The sequence below is a fragment of the Schistocerca americana genome, chromosome X (genome assembly GCF_021461395.2).
Source record: "Schistocerca americana isolate TAMUIC-IGC-003095 chromosome X, iqSchAmer2.1, whole genome shotgun sequence".
Taxonomy (NCBI): Eukaryota; Metazoa; Arthropoda; class Insecta; order Orthoptera; family Acrididae; genus Schistocerca; species Schistocerca americana.
In genome coordinates this window covers 707425410-707447792 of record NC_060130.1, presented here as the reverse complement: position 1 = coordinate 707447792, position 22383 = coordinate 707425410, and the positions used below count along the sequence as shown (strand labels likewise).

The window sequence follows — 22383 nt, the reverse complement described above, 5'->3', positions numbered from 1 at the left end:
TAAATGCAGTGGGTTGTAGACTGAAACATCAGTAACAGTAGAAGTCCTAGTTAGGCTTCAAGATGTCTGTAAATTACATAATAGTGAATCACAAAAGCAGAAAATCTAAATGCTAGTCTCGGTTTGGAACAGATTTTATGTTGTCAGAAGATATTCGAAGCAGGAGAACTCCGATCTTATATATCAGTGCTATAGTCTTGAAAGTAATAACTGAATAACTTTCCATTGGCACCAGAACGAATATTTCAGTCAGTGACATGATATAGAAAATCGTAAGTCATTTTCTAAAGTACACTACTGGCCATTAAAATTGCTACACCACGAAGATGACGTGCTACAGACGCGAAATTTAACCGACAGGAAGAAGATGCTGTGAGATGCAAATGATTAGCTTTTCAGAGCATTCACACAAGGTTGGCGCCGGTGGCGACACCTACTCCGTGCTGACATGAGGAAAGTTTCCAACCGATTTCTCATACACAAACAGCAGTTGACCGGCGTTGCCTGGTGAAACGTTGTTGTGATGCCACGTGTAAGGAGGAGAAATGCGTACCATCACGTTTCCGACTTTGATAAAGGTCGGATTGTAGCCTATCGCGATTGCGGTTTATCGTATCGCGACATTGCTGCTCGCGTTGGTCGAGATCCCATGACTGTTAGCAGAATATGGAATCGGTAGGCTCAGGTGGGTAATACGGAACGCCGTGCTGGATCCCAACGGCCTCGTATCACTAGCAGTCTAGATGACAGGCATCTTATCCGCATGGCTGTAACGGATCGTGCAGCCACGTTTCGATCCCTGAGTCAACAGATGGGGACGTTTGCATGACAACAACTATCTGCACAAACAGTTCGACGACGTTTGCAGCAGCATAGACTATCAGCTCGGAGACAATGGCTGCGGTTACCCTTGACACTGCATCACAGACAGGAGCGCCAGCGATGGTGTACTCAACGATGAACCTGGGTGCACGAATGGCAAAACGTCATTTTTTCGGATGTATCCCGGTTCTGTTTGCAGGATCATGATGGTCGCATCCGTGTTTGGAGACATCGCGGTGAACGCACATTGGAAGCGTGTATTCGTCATAGCCATACTGGCGTATCACCCGGCGTGATGGTATGGGGTGCCATTGGTTACTCGTCTCGGTCACCTCTTGTTCCCACTGACGGCACTTTGAACAGTGGCCGTTACATTTCAGATGTGTTACGACCCGTGGCTCTACCCTTCATTCGATCCCTGCAAAACCCCACATTTCAGCAGGATAATGCACGACCGCATGTTGCAGGTCCTGTACGGGCCTTTCTGGATACAGAAAATGTTCGACTGCTGCCCTGGCCAGCACATTCTCCAGATCTCTCACCAACTGAAAACGTCTGGTCAATGATGGCCGAGCAACTGGCTCGTCACAATACGCCAGTCTCTACTCTAAATGAACAGTGGTATCGAGTTGAAGCTGCATGGGCAGCAGTACCTGTACACGCCATCCAAGCTCTGTTTGACTCAATGCCCAGGCGTATCACGGCCGTTATTACGGCCAGAGGTGGTTTTTCTGGGTACTGATTTCTCAGGATGTATGCACCCAAATTGCGTGAAAATGTAATCACATGTCAGTTCTAGTATAATATATTTGTCCTTTGAATACCCATTTATCATCTGCATTTCTTCTTGGTGTAGCAATTTTAATGGCCAGTAGTGTATATGAAAGTTCTTCGAGAGATACCACGGTATTCAATATCTAATTGAAACTGAAATTCGACATAGGCTGTTCACTATATACTGTTCTGTAGTATGCAGTTGTCACGGATAATCTGTGCTTAAAATTCGAATTTGAGCAAAATATTTTACTTTACTATCCAAACTTAACCCGTTTAGAGGTTAAAACTCTATTTTAAAAGATTGCACTCTCATTTTTCCACATTATATTTGCTTAAGCTTATCACCTTCATTCGACCGCAGTATGTGGTTTCCAGTGTATGTCAGTCCCCCATAGTATTATCAGCAGAAGATGACAAACGTTTTGTTCTGGAAGATAATATTAATACCCAAGCATTGGCTCATCATAATGTTTGACTGACTTTGAAAGTATAGCAACCCTCAATTCTTAAGTATGCGAATGTGTATTACCACTGTTCAGTTAGCTATTACCCGAAAGCATCATGTAGCTTAGACTGTGGGAAGTAGACGATGACAAACATTTTCCACCGCAAGAAGAGTAAATACAGTAGCTTGGAGTCACTACAATTTTAGCTCAATCGGATATTGGTTCTAGAAACGAGATTTTAACGTGGAAATAACATAGTTCACTTTGGTAATTCTCACAGACAAGTGAATTTTAATCTGTAAATTAGATCAATAGTAGGGCTGAAGTGCGTTTTGGAATCAGTTCCTGTGTATTAAGGTGACTTTAATGTGTGGTAGAAAGATCGAAGTAAAGTAATCTACTAGGGCATTTCACTACATTTTTCAAACAATGTAGATACGGGGACCTACACCTATGTGATTACTCTGCTGTTTACAATAAAGTGCCTGGCAGAGGTTTCATTGAACCACCTTCGAGCTGCCTCTCTGCCTTTCCACTCTCGAACGGCGAGCGGGAAAAACGAGAACTTACGTTTTTCTGAAATTAAAATTAGAAGTGGCCGAGTGGTTCTAGGCGCTTCAGTCTAAAACCGCGCGACCGCTACGGTCGCAGGTTCGAATCCTGCCTCGGGCATCGATGTGTGTGATGTCCTTATGTTAGTTAGGTTTAGGTAGTTCTAAGTCTAGGGGACTGATGACCTCAGCAGTTAAGTCCCATAGTGCTCAGAGCCATTTGAACCATTTTTGAATTAAAATTGTATACCTTCAGCTGCTGACGGCCGTTGATATATATCAACGGGGACCGGTGAAAATGTGTACCTCGACCGGGACTCGAACCCGGGATCTCTTACTTACGGGGCAGACGCTCTATCCATCTTTTTTTTCATTTTGTTCGTTGTATTTCGTCGTAGCGGACGTCACATGGCATCCGTCGAAGCTCTTTGTTTATCTTTTCACTCAGTTTTTTTATTGCAGAGAGTAGCCAGCTCTCTGACCGAACACGCTGAGCTACCGTGCCGGCTAAAAATTTTTGTTTGCTTTAGTTCGTTGCATCTGCTCGGGGCGGACGTCGTAAGACATCCGTTTTAGTTCGTTGTTGATCGATTTACTCAGTTTTTTTTATTACAGAGGGCAGCTAACCCCCTGACCGAACACGCTGAGCTACCGTGACCATCTGAGCCACCGGGGGCACAGAAGACAATGCGGCTGCAGGGACTATCTTGCGCACGCGTCCCGAGAGACCCACATTCTCACCTTATATGTCCACACACCACATTCGTAGTGTCCCTATCCAACACACCCATTACTCGTGGAAGTCATTCTTACCAAATCCCGTAAGAGTTCGGTTAATTTGTATGCATCTGCACAGAAGAGGAAGGTCATGGCCAGAACTATACACTAATGTGTCTGTTCTCTCGCACATGTCCGATCATTTCTTCCTATGTAGGTGGGAGCCAACAGAATGATTTCGCAATCGGAAGAGAAAAATGGTGATTGAAATTTCATGAGAAGATGTGGTCACAACGAAAAATGCCTTTGTTTTAATCATTGCCACTCCAATTCAAGTATCATGTCTGTGGAACTCTGTCCCCTATTTCGTGATGATACAAAACAAGCTACCCTTCTTTGTACTTTTTTGATGTCATCCGTCAGTCCCACCTGATGAGGATCCCACGCCGAACAGCAATACTCCAGAATAGGGGGGACAAGCGTGGTTGAAGCAGTCTCTTTAGTAGACCTTTTGCACCTTCTAAGTGTTGTTCTACCCACAACATTATGTATGTGATCGTTCCAATTTAGGTTATTTGTGATTGTAATCCCTAAATATTTAGTTGAATTTACAGCCTTCAGATTTGTGTGACTTGCCGCGTAATCGAAATTTAGCGGATTTCTTTTAATACTCATGTGAATAACTTCAAACTTTTCTTTATTCAGGGTCAACTGCCACTTTCTGCATCATACAGGTATCTTATCTAAATCATTTTGCAATTCTTTTTGGTCATCTGATGACTTTACAAGGCGGTAAATGACAGTATCATCTGCAAACAATCTAAGACGGCTATTCAGATTGTCTCCTATGTCGTTAATACAGATCAGGAACAATACAGGTCCTATAACACTATATTGGGGAACGCCGAATGTTACTTCTGATTTACTCGATGGCTTTCAGTCTATTACTACGAACTGTGATTTTTCTGACAGAAAATCACAAATCCAGTTGCACAACTGTGGCGATATTCCATAGGCACGCAGTTTGGTTAGAAGACGCTTGTGAGGAACGGTGTCGAAAGCCTTCTGGAAATCTAAAAATATAGAATCAATTTGACGTCCCCTATCGATAGCACTCATTATTTCATGAGTTTAAAGAGCTATTTGTGTTTTACAAGAACGATATTTTCTGAATCTGTGCTAAGTGTCAAGAAATCGTTTTCTTCGATGCACTTCATAATGTTTGAATACAGTATATGTTCCAAAACCCTACCGCAAAACAGAGCGAGGTGGCGCAGTGGTTAGCACACTGGACTCGCATTTGGGAGGACGGTGGTTCAAATCCGTCTCCGGCCATCCTGATTTAGTTTTTCCGTGATTTACCTAAATCGTCTCAGGCAAATGCCGGGATGGTTCCATTGAAAGGGCACGGCTGCTTTCCATCACCATCCTTCCCTAATCCGAGTTTGTGCTGCATCTCTAATGACCTCGTTGTTGACGGGACATTAACACTAATCTCCTCCTCCTCCTACTGCAAATCGACGTTATTGGTATGGACTTGTAATTCAGTGGATTACTCCTACTTCCCTTTTTGGGTATTGGTGTGACTGAGCAATCTTCCAGTCTTACTATGAGCGAGTGGTTGTATACAATTGCTAAATATGGAGCTATTGTATGAGCATTCTCAGAAAGGAATCTGACTGGTATACAATCTGGACCGGAGGACTTGCCTTTAACTGATTCCAGTTGCTTTGATACACCGGGGATATCTACTTCTATGTTTCTCGTCTTGGCAGTTGTCTTTGGTTGGAATTCAGGAATATTTACTTCGTCTTATTTGGTGAGGGATTTTTGGAAAACCGTGTTTCTTTGCTTTAGTGGCACTGTCATCAGTGACTTCACCGTTGTTACCGCGCAGTGAAGGTGTTGACTGCGTCCTGCCAATGGTGTACTTTATGAATGACCGGAATCTCTTTGGGTTTTCTGTCAGATTTCGAGACAGCGTTTCGTTGTGGAAATTATTAAAAGCATCTCGCATTGAAGTACCAGCTATATTGCGAACTTCTACAAAACATTGTTAGTCTTGAGGATTCTGCGTTGTTTTAAATTTGGTATGCTTTTTTCGTTGCTTCTGCAACAGCGATCTGACCCGTTTTGTGTACCATGGGGGATCAGTACCATCACTTATTAATTTGTGTGTTATATATCTCTCAATTGCCGTTGATACTATCTCTCTGAAGTCATTCCACAGATTTTCTACCCTTACATGATCAGATCGGAAAGAGTGAGGACTGTCTCTTAAAAAGGTGTTAAGAGCATTTTTATCGGCTTTTTTAAATAGATATACTTTGCGTTTATTTTTGATGGTTGTAGGTGTTACGGTATTCAGCCTAGCAACAACTGCCTTGTGGTCGCTGATCCCTGTATTCGTCACGATACTCACTATTTGTCCAGGATTATTTGTTGCTAAGACGTCAAGTATGCTTTCGCACCAGTTACGCTTCGAGTGGGATCATGAACTAATTGTTCAAAATAAAAAAGCATTCAGCAAAATTTAGGATGACGTTTTATGCTTACCGCCAGCTTTAAACGTATAATTTTTCCAGCATATCGAGGGTAGATTGAAGTCAAAAAAATGGTTAAAATGGCTCTGAGCACTATGGGACTTAACTGTTGAGGTAATCAGTCCCCTAGACTTAGAACTACCTAAACCTAACTAACCTAAGGGTATCACACACATTCATGCCTGAGACAGGATTCGAACCTACGACCATAGCGGTCGCGCGGTTCCAGACTGAAACGCCTAGAACCGCTCGACCACAGCGGCCGGTCCTTTGTTAGATCATTTGAAAAAAATTCGGCTGAATTTATTTCCGGCTTTAGCCAGCTTTCTGTACCTATAACTATTTGAGCTTCATTGCTTTCTGTTAGGGCTTGGAGCTCTGGTTCTTTCCCAACACATATACGACAATTTATAAGTACAATACCAACCATTTCCACAACTACCTTAGTGCGTTTTACCTGCCCCTTTTAGACGGACGCCCTTTCTGTGGTTTCCTGATAACCTCTAACATAAAAACCACCGAGTCCCTTCCACACAGCCCTCGCTACCTGTGTAGCCGCTTCCTGTGTGTAGTGGACTCCTGACCTATTTCGCGGAATCCAGAAACCCACCATCCTATGGCGCGTGTCAAGGAATCTGCAACCTATATGGTCACAGAACCGTGTGAGCCTCCGATTCAGATCCTCCGCTCGGCTCTGCACCAAATGACCACAGTCGGTTCTATCAACGATGCAGCAGATGGTGAGCTCTGCCTTAATCTCGCAAGCAAGACTGGCACTCTTTACCACTTCCGCTAGCCGCCCGAAACCAGAGAGAATCTCCTCCGATCCAAAGCGACACACGTCATTGGTACCGACATCAGCCCCAACCTACAGTTCGCTGCACCCTGTACTCTTCATGGCATCCGGAAGCACCCTTTCCACATCCGGAATGACTTCCCCCGGTATGCACATGGAGTGCACACTGGTTTCCTTCCCCTCCCTGGCAGCCATGTTCCTAAGGGGCCCCATGACACACTTAATGTGGGAGCTCCCAACTACCAGCACACCCACCTTCTGTGAATGCCCAGAAATTGTGGGCCGAGAAGCTTCCTCTGGAACAGGGTGGACGACTGCATCCGGCATAGAGACTTCGTGAGCCACAGATAATGCCCGAAACCTGTTCTTCAAACGAACCTACAATCGGCCTCTGGGAATGTCTTTCATTGCCTGCCAGACTTTGGAATGATCTCCCACTCGACAACGGGTGCGGGGTCAACCTCAGTGCAGGTAGTGAGCCGATCGGGGGACACATGGGACGTGCTCGACGTCTCTCACATCCCCGTATGCGAACCCCCACAGTGTTCCCCCTTGGTACCAGCCTCAAGCTGAGTGACAGAAGCCAATACAGCCTGGAGTTGTGAGTGAAGGGTCGCCAACTCAGCTCGCATTTGTACACAGCAATCACAGTCCCTATACATCACTGTTTGAAGGTCGTAAGAATATGAAACAAACGAACGGTGTACTCACCTTATTAGCAGCAGGAACACGAGGTGCTCTGACTCTGACGGTCTATCCAACACAATAAGGTCCATGGGGCTCAAAACGTGTGGTACAGCAGTCGAACTTCGCTAATAAGAACTACTTAACGTGTAAGTTTCCATCGGTAGTATCGACATACAAGGTGAGAGTATTTTATTAAGTAACACAGATAATTAAGAGGTAAAATATTTAATCTGACACCGGTTGCTCTTGCAAAGTGTGTTCTGTGTTAGGTATAATACAATTCTATTTTACTGCAAATTTCGGATTTTCGAGATCAATAATTATACTTGAGTGTGGCGTGTGTACTGATAAATAATTTTACTTTCACGTTATCGGCGCAGTCATCATTTTTAGCTATTTACCATCTGTGTACTGTCTGTGGTATTGTGCTGCGCAAGAGAAGTAGAAGTTCCGCAGTACAAGTGCTGCATCATAATAAAAGCACCTCCTTCATTCGTAAAATGGTTTTTGGTTGTGTTGCGCGCTCGCGAGGGCGTGTGTGTGTGTGTGTGTGTGTGTGTGTGTGTGTGTGTGTGTGTGTGTGTGTGCGGGTGAGTGGGTGGGAGGAAGGGGCATATTATCTCGTCGCTAATTTTTATTAGGTTCTGTTCTTATATAGTAGTTGATCACAGTTTTAGAGAGAGCCCTGGCACTACTGTTTTGATTAGTAAATGTTGCAGCTACCGTTGAAAGTACTTGTTATACAGAACCTCTAATAGGCTTGTTTTATTTGTAATAAATGCGAAAATTGTCAGTTAATATCATATATTACAATTTTCGAGTGTAGAACATAATGCATTACCTTTGTGTCCCCTAAAATAGAGCCTGAGAACAATTTACGAGTGGAAACATTCAATTTGAGGGTGCATTTTGTCTTGCACCAAGAGTAGGACAAAATAAATGGAATTAATTACTCTCTTCCAATAGGTGGCATTAATTCAGATTAACTGTTTGTTTATCTGCTAGCTCATTTAGCGTATCATTTTGTATAAGATATATAGTACCTGCTGTTATAAGTCCCATCAGGTTAGCTTCACTACTTTCCTGTTTTAGGCATTACTTAAAGTCGATTGTCTCTTTAGCAAGTTGTTTTTCAGCTATACGCACTTAGGTATGAAAATAGTATTGGAGCACTTAATCTGAGAGCCTACAGTGATGTTCTAGACACCAATTAGACTTGTGTGTGTGTGTGTGTGTGTGTGTGTGTGTGTGTGTGTGTGTGTGTTTGTGTGGAGAGTACCATACCATTGTGATACTTGACATAAACATTGCAGATTTTTGCGTTGCTCACGTATTTTTGCAGACATTTCAGACTGTAAAGAACAATGTGACACTTGACAACTATTACAGGTGTGGAAATTAATTGGAGGCTTCGTTGTGCCTTACACCAAGCACTGAACGCAGATCAACTCTGTCGTCCGTTGACGCCGAAAGGAACAGGGGCATAAAGCACCATTTGAATTTATTTCTTATTACTAAAGATTTGCAGAATAGCATTTAAAGTAAAGCGTATCTTCAGCAACTGTTTATTAATAATTCCTTAATTACACTGCGTATATAAATTTTGTTTTTTATCTTTTTATGGAGCGCAGTTTTTACATTCGTTCTCATGTAAGAGAAATACAAATGGTATTATATGTTTGTGGTGATAATTGAAATTCATCACAGGACATATACGTTTTCAAACAACAAATTGCCTCCGCCATCTATCTTGCATGATAGAGGGCCCCTGGAGCACGAAACTGTGCTTCAACATAAAGTACCTCAATTTATTCTGAAAAATCAATATAACTCTATATAGGCAGTTATTCTCCCGATGTGTCTGGAACAGAATCGAGGTATCAAGACTCAATGACTTGACCCGTGTGTTCCTTAACATTCCAGAGCAGGGTCCTAGTTTACAATTTATTAACATCGATTCCAGACAAAGCGTTTTAAATTTTTATAAGGTTGCTGTAGTCGTACTTTTGTTCCTGTAGGTATTTTTCTCAAAACTGCATCTCAGTTTGATTTATACATCTAATGTCTGCAACGCAAGTACAAGAAATCACTCTCAAGAACGTTCTCGGTCAAAACACAAGTCACTGTATTAAACTCTGTTGGATCACAAACTAGTGAATTAACACAAGTCTGAAAACTCGACTCAGTGGAAATTTTGTAGTTGGCTTATCCATGTTCTTTCCTATAGTAAATTCAGCGTCCGAAATCTGCAATGCATTAAATTACGAGTGTTTGTGTGTTCTGCAATTGGGCATGCATATCATACTGGGCACAGCTAAGAGAGTCAGAGGCATTGGATCTCAGCGAGAAACAACTTGCTGGAATAAGCAAAACTCTCAGTTAATTTGTTCTATCTTGCGGATGCCTGCCTGCCATGTGACGCTTGACAAGCGTCGTGTAATAATTTAGATATGAAAGACAACTAATTTGAGCCTCCGTTGTTTCTTACACCATCTGTGGTATAGAAATAAAACTTTTGCACAAGCACAAGTGCTGAAACTTCATCTACATCTACATCCATACTCCGCAAGCCACCTGACGGTGTGTGACGGAGAGTACCTTGAGTACCTCTATCGGTTCTCCCTTCTATTCCAGTCTCGTATTGTTCGTGGAAAGAAGGATTGTCGGTATGCCTCTGTGTGGGCTCTAATACCTCTGATTTTATCCTCATGGTCTCTTCGTGAGATATACGTGGGAGGGAGCAATATACTGCTTGACTCCTCGGTGAAGGTATGTTCTCGAAACTTCACCAAAAGCCCGTACCGAGCTACTGAGCGTCTCTCCTGCAGAGTCTTCCACTGGAGTTTATCTATCATCTCCGTAACGCTTTCGCGATTACTAAATGATCCTGAAGCGCGCTTCTCTCCGTTGGATCCTCTCTATCTCTTCTATCAACCCTATCTGGTACGGATCCCACTCTGCTAAGCAGTATTCAAGCAGTGGGCGAACAAGCGTACTGTAACCTACTTCCTTTGTTTTCGGATTGCATTTCCTTAGGATTCTCCCAGTGAATCTCAGTCTGGCATCTGCTTTACCGACGATCAACTTTATATGATCATTCCATTTTAAATCATTCCTAATGCGTACTCCCAGATAATTTATGGAATTAACTGCTTCCAATTGATGACCTGCTATATTGTAGCTAAATGATAAAGGATCTTTCTTTCTATGTATTCGCAGCACATTACACTTGTCTACATTGAGATTCAATTGCCATTCCCTGCACCATACGTCAATTCGCTGCAGATCCTCCTGCATTTCAGTACAATTTTCCATGGTTACAACCTCTCGATATACAACTGCATCATCCGCAAAAGCCTCAGTGAACCTCCGATGTCATCCACAAGGTCATTTATGTATATTGTGAATAGAAACGGTCCTACGACAGTCCCCTGCGGCACACCTGAAATCACTCTTACTTCGGAAGACTTCTCTCCATTGAGAACGACATGCTGCGTTCTGTTATCTAGGAACTATTCAATCCAATCACACAATTGGTTTGATAGTCCATATGCTCTTACTTTGTTCATTAAACGACTGTGGGGAATTGTATCGAACGCCTTGCGGAAGTCAAGAAACGCGGCATCTACCTGGGAACCAGTGTCTATGGCCCTCTGAGCCTCGTGGACGAATAGCGCGAGCTGGGTTTCACACGATCGTCTTTTTCGAAACCCATGCTGATTCCTACAGAGTAGATTTATTGTCTCCAGAAAAGTCATTATACTCGAACATAATACGTGTTCCAAAATTCTACAACTGATCGACGTTAGAAATATAGGTCTATAATTCTGCACATCTGTTCGGCGTCCCTTCTTTAAAACGGGGATGACCTGTGCCCTTTTCCAATCCTTTGGAACGCTACGCTTTTCTAGAGACCTACGGTACACCGCTGCAAGAAGGGGGGGGGGGGGGGGGGGGCAAGTTCGTTCGCGTACTCTGCGTAAAATCGAACTGGTATCCCATCAGGTCCAGCGGCCTTTCCTCTTTTGAGCGATTTTAATTGTTTCTCTATCCCTCTGTCGTCTATTTCGATATCTACCATTTTGTCATCTGTGCGACAATCTAGAGAAGGAACTACAGTGCAGTCTCCCTCTGTGAAACAGCTTTGGAAAAAGACACTTACTATTTCGGCCTTTAGTTTGTCATCCTCTGTTTCAGTACAATTTTGGTCACAGAGTGTCTGGACATTTTGTTTTGATCCGCCTACCGCTTTGACATAAGACCAAAATTTTTTAGGATTTTCTGCCAAGTCAGTACATAGAACTCCACTTTCGAATTAATTGAACGCCTCTCGCATAGCCCTCCTCACACTACATTTCGCTTCGCGTCATTTTTGTTTGGCTGCAAGGCTTTGGCTATGTTTATGTTAGCTGTGAAGTTCTCTTTGCTTCCGCAGCAGTTTTCTAACTCGGTTGTTGTACCACGGTGGCTCTTTTCCATCTCTTGCGATCTTGCTTGGCACATACTCATCTGACGCATGTTGTACGATGGTTTTGAACTTTGTCCACTGATTCTCAACACTGTCTGTACTTGAGGAAAAACTTTTGTGTTGAGCCGTCAGGTACTCTGAAATCTGCTTTTTGTCACTTTTGCTAAACAGAAAAATCTTCCTACCTTTTTTAATATTTCTATATACGGCTGAAATCATCGATGCAGTAACCGCTTTATGATCGCTGATTCCCTGTTCTGCGTTAACTGTTTCAAATATTTCGGGTCTGTTTGTCATCAGAAGGTCTAATATGTTATCGCCACGAGTCGTTTTTCTGTTTAACTGCTCAAGGTAGTTTTCAGATAAAGCACTTAAAAAAATTTCACTGGATTCTTTGTCCCTGCCACCCGTTATGAACGTTTGAGTCTCCCAGTCTATATCCGGCAAATTAAAATATCGACCCAGAACTATAACATGGTGGGGAAATCTACGCGAAATATTTTCCAAATGATCCTTCAGGTGCTCAGCCACAACAGCTGCTGAGCCAGGGGGCCTATAGAGACATCCAATTATCATGTCTGAGCCTGCTTTAACCGTGACCTTCACCTAAATTATTTCACATTTCGGATCTCCGTCAATTTCATTCGATACTGTTGCACTTCTTATCGCTATAAACACGCCTCCCCCTTCACTGTCCAGCCTGTATCTGCGGTATACATTCCAATCTGAGTTTAGGATTTCATTACTGTGTACATCTGGTTTCAGCCAACTTTCTGTCCCTAGGACTATGTGGGCATTGTGGCCGTTTATTAATGAGAGCCGTTCTGGGATCTTTCTATAGACGCTCCTACTGTTTAATATTATCTGAGTAATATTGTTATTCCCTGTTGCATTGTTCCTACTCCTACCATGCCGCGTCTCCGGAGGCGTCTTGTCGCGCCTAGGGAGGGAATTCTCTAACCTAAAAAACCCACATGTGCACTCCACACGTACTCCGCTACCCTTGTAGCCGTTTCCTGCGTGTAGTGCACGCCTGACCTATTCAGGGGGACCCTACATTTCTCCACCAGATAGCGGAGGTCGAGAAATTTGCACCCCAATCTCCGCAGAATCGTCTGAGCCTCTGGTTTAAGCCTTCTACTCGGCTCCAAACCAGAGGACCGCGATCGTTTCTGGGAACGATACTACAAATAGTTAGCTCAGATTCTACCCCGCGAGCGAGGCTTTCCGGCTTCACCAACTCCGCCAACCGCCTGTACGAACTGAGGATGATCTCTGAACCCAGACGGCAGGAGGCATTGGTGCCGACATGAGCAACAATTTGCAGTCGGGTGCACCCAGTGCTCTCTATCGCCGCTGGCAGGGCCTCCTCCACATCTCGGATAAGACCCCCCGGTAAGCAGACAGAGTGAACACTGGCCTTCTTTCCGACGTTTCCGCTATTTCCCTAAGGGTCTCCATCACCCGCCTAACTTTGGAGCTCCCAATCGCTAATAATCCCGTCCCCTCGTGTGCCTGCTCGGACATTGCTGAAGGAGCGGCCACATGTCCACTCACAGGCAGAGCGGGCGATGCCACACGCCCAGCCTCCACATTGACCCTCCGCCTCGTGCGCCTCGAACGCCGCTGAACCCACCACTCCCCTTGGGGAGAGGGTGGCCCAGCCGCGCCCGGTACCCGCAAAGATGTCTCGACAGCAGGGACAGTGGGTGAAGCATGTAACACCTGGGGTGTACCAAGTAACGCACCAGACTCCCCACTGCCGCTACACTCCGAGGCAGCAGACTGAAGACGGCTGACCACGGCCATCAACACATTCAGCTGTTCGCGATCAGTGGCCAGCTCCTCCTGCGTCCATACACAGCAGTCACACATCCTATCCATCCTAAGAAATCAATTCACTATAGAGAGTTAATCAACTTTTAACTAGACTGCTAATTCACTAAAGGCGGCTGATAGTTGACTAAACTGTGGTTACTAGACACTTCTTGTAAAAAACAATGAAAATAGCACTACCTGTCTCTGGACTGTATTCGCAAACACTAGCACTACTGGCAGTATGGCTGACTCAAGGGACTCTCTCTGACTGTATTCAAAACAAACACGAAATCTATGGAACACTATTACTAGCACTCGACAATTAAAGCTTCCAAAAGCAAAAACACACGGATGAAGAAGTGACAAATAAGAAAAATGCAGTTAATACTTAAATTAACGTAACTCGCTGCACAGCAGGCGTGGAGCAGACGGCAGTTCCTGTCGGATTAACTGTATCCCGGACCGATACTCAAACTCGGGACCTTCGCCTTTCGCGCCAAGTGCTGTACCAGCTGAACTACCCAAGCACGACTCGCGACCCGTCCTCACAGCTTTAATTCCACCAATACCTCGTCTCCTATCTAGCAGACTTCACTGAAGCGGTTCGCAGAAGAGCTTCTGTGAAGTCTGAAGGTAGGAGACTAGGTACTGACGGAATTAAAGCTGTCAGGACGGGTCGTGAGCCGTGCTTGGGAAGTTCAGATGGTAGAGCACTTGCCGGCAAAAGGCAAAGATCCCGAATTAGAGTCTCGGTCCGGCACACAGTTTTAATCTGCCAGGATGTTTCATATCAGCGCACACTCCGTTGCAGGGTGAAAGTTTCATTCTGGAAACACAAGAGCTGCTTTACGTAATTTTTGCATAAATACCTTTGGATATGAAGCAAAAAACTGAGACCATTCAGATACTTTCGAGTGCTCTGTGAAGTCCTTTGACCTACCGAAAGTTACAGAATTTACGTAATTTTTGGAAGAAATACATTTGAATATAGCGCAAAAAATTCGCAGTGTGCAGACACTTTTGAGAATTCTGTAATTTGAAATACTGCAATTTTCTACTCTTCACGTAATACTTGCATAAATACTTTTCAATAAATTGCAAAAATTTCAGAGGTTTGAGATACTTTACGGGATAAGTATCATTGAACATTACGAGTAAATGTGGATGAGTGTGTGTGTGTGTGTGTGTGTGTGTGTGTTGCGGTGGGGAGGGGGGGGGGGGCGGCGGAGGGCGCACGCGTACGTGTATTCTTGTGTGTCGCTGACGTGTTTTGCGTCTGTAAATACAGCAAGCTGCACACTTTATGTAATTGTTCGGAAAAGTACTGTTGCGCACGGGACGTTGAAAGAAATTCATATCGGTTAGATACTTTCTAGCGCAGCTCAGGTTGTGGCTTTGGGTCTGTACTATGATTTCATTTTAATGCCCACGAAAATACTACAGTGTGATTTATTTAAATTATTCAGTTATTATTTAAGTATCTGAATTGTTTAAATAATGAAACACGCCTTTGCAAGCTTAATCAATTATTATGAATGAAATTGACTGTTAATGCTAATCTGATATTCGCTGCAGAGAAGTGGGGCGAGGGGCGATAAGTTTAGGTTACAAACGACAACTGGGCTATTTACATATATTGGATTATGATTGGCTGAAGAGAATGTGAGAAATGGAGGGGAGTTTGGGGGGGAGGGGGGGAGGCACGGCTCGATGATGGCGACGTCACTGAGAAGAAGGGATGCAACTTGCCGCTATCTTAGATTGTGACGTTCGATACGTGTTGGTCCCACCGACCATAGGCCGAGTCTGCACCTTACACTGTCCGAAGAACGGCGTGTGTGCGTATTTGATCCAGAAACCCCATTACACACCTAACGTAATGTTTTGTGGACATTAACATCCCTGATACAGACTGACCTGCCCAGAACCTCGACCTGAATCCAACTGAATAGCTTTGGGATAAGTTAGAACGTCGACTTCGCTTCAGACCACAGTGTCCTACATCACTACCTTCTCTGGTTTTGGCTGTCGATGAAAGTGAGGTGCCATTCCTCAACAATTAAGACACATGATTGTAAGTGTCCTCAAGCAGAGCTCAAGCCGTCACAAAGACGGTGAGTGGACGCACCGCATATCAATGTCCACTAACAGGTGACCAGGTATTTTTGATCAGACAGCGTAGTTCCAAAATATGTTGAAGAAGAAAAATTAAATACTGTGAGTAAGTGTGGCGTGTTAATGGTAAAAAATACCCTAACCCAAGCAATGGTCTTCTAATGCTTCAAAGGAGACTTATATAGAAATGTGAAGGCATTTAAAGTTAGGATACTCTTATAGCAACATTCGTTCAACCGCATGAAAAAATAATTTGTGTGGTATTTTGAGGTGAACGTAGAACTAATTCATCAATACAGTATATCCACAAACAATTTCTCGTATAACAACATGCAGAACTTAACGACGCTCTGTTAAAGAAACTTAGAACTAATTAAACCCAACTAACCTAAGGACATCACACACATCCATGCCCGAGGCAGGATTCGAACCTGCGACCATAGCGGTCGCTTAGTTCCAGACTGTAGCGCCAAGAACCGCACGGCCACTCCGGCCGGCCGGGGATGCCTGGTTGTTTCCTTAAACAAGGGGCTTTTGCTTCTATTCTAGCTATCTGTGCCTAATAATGTGTTAGTCGACGAGATGTTGCGTTCTCAGTTCCCGTTCATTACATACTAGAGATATAGAGTGAAACAAACCAACATACCACGTGGATGCAACATACAAGCAATAAAGAAGCTAAACAGTAAAATACGGAAACATGTGTGAATCAGCATACCATAAGTATCATGCGAGAGAAAACCGTCACCCAATACATAATGGTATTTATCTAATGATCGTCGGAGAATGCAAAAGTTTAAATTGAAACACAACGTTCTCATTCAGGAAGGTAAAATGTGCTGCACAGCCAAATATCTCTGTGCAGCAAACTTTTTCCGCTGTGTGTCGTAGATATTGTGTGAAGACACTTTCAGAAATAAAACTTAATATCTTTAATTTTTTGGGGGGATTTCGATCTAATAATCTATAGATCGTATCGTGTTCTTGTAAAGGAGAAAACGTATTGTTAAGAACAAAAGATTTGGTGTATCTTAAAGAAAACTAGGTTGATACTGAAATATGATATTCCAGTAACATTGTAGTACATTTTAATGAAACTAATGTTACCTGAAACTAAATAAAGCAACAGTGAAATGTTATCTGTAAGGAAGATTGGAGATCTTTTATAGCTCGAAATTCAGCGCGGACTTCAGTGCGATGAGATGCTTATAATAGTTTCCACAACGAAACTGTCTTGAAACCTGGCAGAAAATCCAAGGAGATTCTCGTCGCATGTGAAGTATGTTAGCGGAAACACACAATCAATGCCTACTCTCGGCGATAGCGATGGAGATACTATCGAAGACAGTACTGCCAAAGCAGAGTTACTAAACACAGCCTTCCGAAATGGCTTCAAAAAAGAAGACGAAATAAATATTTCAGAATTCGAATCAAGAACAGCTTTCAACACGAGTAACGTAGAAGTAGATATCCCCAGAGTAGTGAAGCAACTTAAACCACTTAATAAAAACAAGTCTTCTGGCCCAGACTGTATACCAATTACGTTCCATTCACAATATGCTGATGAAATAGCTCCATACTTAACAATCATATACAACCGTTCGCTCGACGAAAGATCCGTACCCAAAGACTAAAAAGTTGCACAGGTCACACCAATATTCAAGAATGGTAGTAGGAGTAATCCACTAATTACAGGCTCGTACCATTAACGTTGATATGCGGTAGGATTCTGGAACATATATTGTGTTCGAACATTACTTGTAAGAAAACGGTCTATTGTCACACAATCAACTCGGATTTAGAAAACATCGTTCTTGTGAAACACAACTAGCTCTTTATTCACATGAAGTGTTGGGTGCTATTGGCAGGGGATTTCAGGTCGATTTTGTATTTCTGGATTTCCGAAAGGCTTTTGACACTGTACCACACAAGCGGCTTGTAGTGAAATTGCGTACTTATGGAATATCGTCTCAGTTATGTGACTGGATTTGTGATTTCCTGTCAGAGTGGTCACAGTTCGTAGTAATTGACGGAAAGTCATCGAGTGGATCAGAAGTGATTCTGGCGTTCCCCAAGGTAGTCTTATAGGCTCTTTTCAGTTCCTTATCTATATAAACAATTTGGGAGACAATCTGAGCAGCCATCTTAGGTTGTTTGCAGATGACGCTGTCGTTTATCGACTAATAAAGTCATCAGAAGATCAAAACAAATTTCAAAACGATTTAGAAAAGATATCTGAATAGTGCGAAAATTGGAAATTGACCCTAAATAACGAAAAGTGTGAGGTCATCTACATGAGTGCTGAAAGCAATCCGTTAAACCTCGGTTACACGATAAATCAGTCAAATCTAAAGGCCGTAAATTCAACTAAATATCTAGGAATTACAATGACGAACGAATTAAATTGGAAGTAACACACAGAAAATGTTGTGGAAAAGGCTAACCAAAGACTGCATTTTATTGGCAGGACACTTAGAAAATTTAACAGACCTACTAAGGAGACTGCCTACACTACGCTTGTCCGTCCTCTTTTAGAATACTGCTGCGCGGTGTAGGATCCCTACCAGATTGGATTAGCGGAGTACATCGAAGAAGTTCAAAGAAGGGCAGCACGTTTTGTATTACGGCGATATAGGGGGCAGAGTGCCACTGAAATGATACAGGATTTGGGATGGACATCGTTAAAACAAAGGCGTTTCTCGTTGCGGAACAATCTTCTCACGAAATTCCAATCACCAGCTTTCTCCTCCGAATGCGAAAATATTTTGCTGACGCCGACCTACATACGGTGAAACGATCACCGTGATTAAATAAGGGAAATCATAGCTCATACGGAAAGATATATGTTTTCGTTCTTTCCGCGCTATAAGAGACTGGAATAATAGAGAATTGTGAAGGTGGTTCGATGAACCCTCTGCCAGGCACTTAAATGTGATTTGCAGTGTCGATGTAGATGTAGAAACATACAAAACACCCAGTGCGACAAATATGTAGTCACATAAATATGTAGTCACAGCATCTAATTTCGCGACACAGAAAAAAGTATACTGATGCGATACTAATCAACGATAAGAGAGAGAGCTTCAAACTTCAAAAAATACATTTTTTTGAACCAATGTACAAACTATAGAAAGACAGCGTTACTAGAAAAGAGTTGTGCAAATTTAGTGTCACAAACAGGACTTACAATAACCTAACACATTGGAACCATCACCATAGAAAAAAAGTGAAACAAAATTTCTAAGAATTAAAATTTATAAACAAAGATGTAGAAAGCGACTGGACAAGTTAATAAAATTATAGGTATCACAATAGTCACGTGACTATATACTAACGAGAACATGAAGCATACCGTAATTACTAAGGTAAGTAACTACTAAACAGAAGACGCACGGATTTTAGTCTATACCTTAAAGAATTCAGGTGAACACTGAGTGTACGGTATAATTTGCCGGTACTATACGTAAGAATATTAAGAAATATTTTTGTACTGCATTCGAGTTACTGTATCGACATGGAGCTACTCTATACACAGCTGTCAAGGCAAATGCACTAGCTAGGCAGGCACGTTTTTTAGAAAGATGATTTGAAATATGAGTAACGACATGTGAGGCGTTACAAAAATATGACAATTTTAATATGAAAATTTATTGTGAATACAGTACTCAAGCCATTGTACACAAAATAGTTTTATTTTATCCGATAATATAAAAGTTAATACCAATTAAATAAGTGCCCACTAGTGTATGACAAAGTGAACTAACCTAAAGCACTATGTATGTATAAAAGTTATTTCAATAAGACTTACACGTGAACGCAAGACCAACTCCACAGAGGAACTGTAGGTTTCCCGCAGAGCCGTTAGGTTCGCAATACGTACAGTAACTTCGTAATGTGCCCTTTCTGAAACACGAGAAACACAAAAAAATGAAAGTGTAAGCAAAATACAGTAACGCGTACAGCGAGACCGCGTACTCCGATGAATAGACTACACTGTACTGTATTTACAGAGAATGAAACTTGTAAGTTTTGCTTATTATGAAGGTACACACAGAACTTTTGCTGCGAGTAGCTCCATTGTGAGCAGAGTTATTATGTTCATACTCACCATTCATTCGGACAGAGAGAGAGAGAGAGAGAGAGAGAGAGAGAGAGAGAGAGAGAGAGATTTGGGGGGGGGGGGGACGGAGAAGGAGAGGGGGTGGAGATAGATATCACTTTTGTGTCTGGGAAGTATCAGCTGAAAATAATATACACATACACAATCTACACAGGTTTTCTTCACGTGATAAATTTTACAGCCGTGAGACTAAGACACTGTTTGCAGATACTCAACATGCAGCTCTGTCCGTGTATATTTAAACGATTTCGTCGTCTGTTCTTGCACTTGAAAGCTGTCCGCTGAGTATCTACATCTAGTGAAATATATTTATTAGAAATCAATGCTATGGGGATACGAAACAAATATTGCGGGTCTTATTTATATTTAAATTAACGGTTCTACTATTTAATATCTATAGGGTAAAGATTCTCAGCCTCTGTGAGGCAAACTAAGGAGCTACTTGACTGAGAAGCAACGGCTCCGATCTCGTAAAGTGGCATACGACCGGGAGAGCGTTATGCTGACCAATTGCTCCTCCATATAAGCATCCAGGGATGCCTGTGGGCTGAGGATGAGACCGAGGCCGGTCGGTAGCGTTGGAACGTGTAAAATTTGAAATTTTCCCGGCGAATCAACAGTTCAAAAAGATTTCGGGCTTGCAGTCGGTCGTTGTAAACGGAACCTCATGGCCTGTTCGGACGGAGTTTAGTTTTTATGGCAGAGATTCTAAAGTAAACGGAATCTATTAAAACAGATTGATATATAGCTAATTTATAGCTGTTTGCTATTTTACGGCAAAATTGCTGAAGTAGAGGCACTGTCTCTTTTGTAAACCAAGTAAATAATATATTTAAAGTGTTACTTCTCTGGCAAACACATACTCTGTAGAATACAGTAGCATTCAATGTAAAACTTACTTATAAAATTTTCTAAATTGGCATATATAGGGTGTTTCAAAAAACTCTTACAGGAGTCAGAAGTATTGTGAAGTCTGCCTTCCTCAGGGCAGTCATAAATTCTTGTATAAGGCAGCCACAAAGTCGTCATCCGCTAGGCATATCAACTTACATACCCTCAATACCTGTTTATTCTCATTAACTTCAAGACACCAACCAGAGGCACAATACCTGCTGCATTCCTTGGCCTCTTAAAAGTGATCTCAGTGTATGACGACAACTGCGGCGTCCCAGGATAGCTTGTAAACAATTTTAAGCCCAGTCTCTTGTTTCATCTGTTATATACCCACTGCAGTGCTTCTTGTTTGAGACGGTGCAGGACAGAGATTATTATTTTTTTTTTGTCGGATATATGACGAATGGAAATCAAGGGAAGCGACTTAGGGTTGTCGTGTAATTGCACGGGCGAGGTACACTGGCGCTCAAAACTTTAGGACGAAAGTAACTTTTACATGATGTGTCACTGCCAAGTAACATAGTCAATGAAACTTGGATGATACGTAGAATGAACTGCTATAGTGCAGTACAGAAGGTAACCGAAAGAAATACGCAATGAGATTAGTAGAAATGACATATTCATCTTGCCTGATACATTAAGTTATTCTTCCTACAGAAAAAATGTATATGACCTTTTGTGTAGGAAATTTAATGCAGTTAAATTTTGTACCGGGGTACGTTTTCGTTAGAGGCCGTAGTTTTCGAATTATTCAAGAAACACGCACAAAAGTCACCATCAAAGGTGTTGTTCTTGAATAGCTCTAAAACTATGGTCTCCAGCATAAAATTTAACTGCATTAAATTTCCTACAATATGATCCTGTTCATTTTTTCTGTAGGACTAATGGTTCGCGCATAGCGAGTGAGAGAATACGAAAATCTCGCGCGTGGTTTTTTGAGGGCATTGTGGGTTGCATAAAACCCATAGGTAGGGGCAGCTGAATCCCACCTGTACAATTTCACGAATCAGAATAGCGCGGTCTTACCTTCAACAGTCTACGATCCAGCAGTATTTAAAAAACCTGATAGGAAAGGAGGGCTATTATATAACTGTGTCCTAATATGTGCATAACAATAGTGCCCACTATATTATATGGATGTTAGAGGATGTTAAACTGAGTGGTTTGAGATTAAGAACTAGTTTCTATGCATGTGTTACAAAGGTGCATAAAAGTTTCGACGCTCTCTTAAATATTCACGTCATTTCTGGTACAATGAGAAAGACAGCTAGCACCTAACCGCTCTGTTCACACTGAGTTAATTCAGCGATTTCCTTCAAAGACGACTTTCACGTAACCGTATTACAGAAAAACCACTGTGAACACATCTGTATTGTTTTTCTAGGCAGTATCGCCAATGACGATGCAGAAATAAAAGGAGTTTACAAAAACGTGCTGGTTGTAGACATTGTTTACCCGCAGTATTCACTTCAGACCATTGCTGTCTTACCTTAAAATACTCAGTTTAGCATCCTACATCTCATGGGCAGTTTTGGGGCACCATATATACCTGTAAGTATTCACTGCATTGGAATAAAGTGATAGATCACCGCGTTACCAAAAGCAACTTGAAGTGATTGAATAGTAGAT

At 42.4% G+C, this 22383-nt stretch overlaps 1 protein-coding gene across 1 annotated transcript in view; it reads right to left on the bottom strand.

The window, feature by feature from the left end:
* LOC124556265 (latent-transforming growth factor beta-binding protein 4-like) overlaps window positions 1–22383 on the bottom strand; it is a 505946-nt gene that overhangs the window by 178663 nt on the left and 304900 nt on the right. The window contains exon 5 of the mRNA XM_047130251.1: window positions 19549–19643. Coding sequence (XP_046986207.1) covers window positions 19549–19643 — 95 coding nt within the window. The remainder of the gene's footprint in view (window positions 1–19548; window positions 19644–22383) is intronic.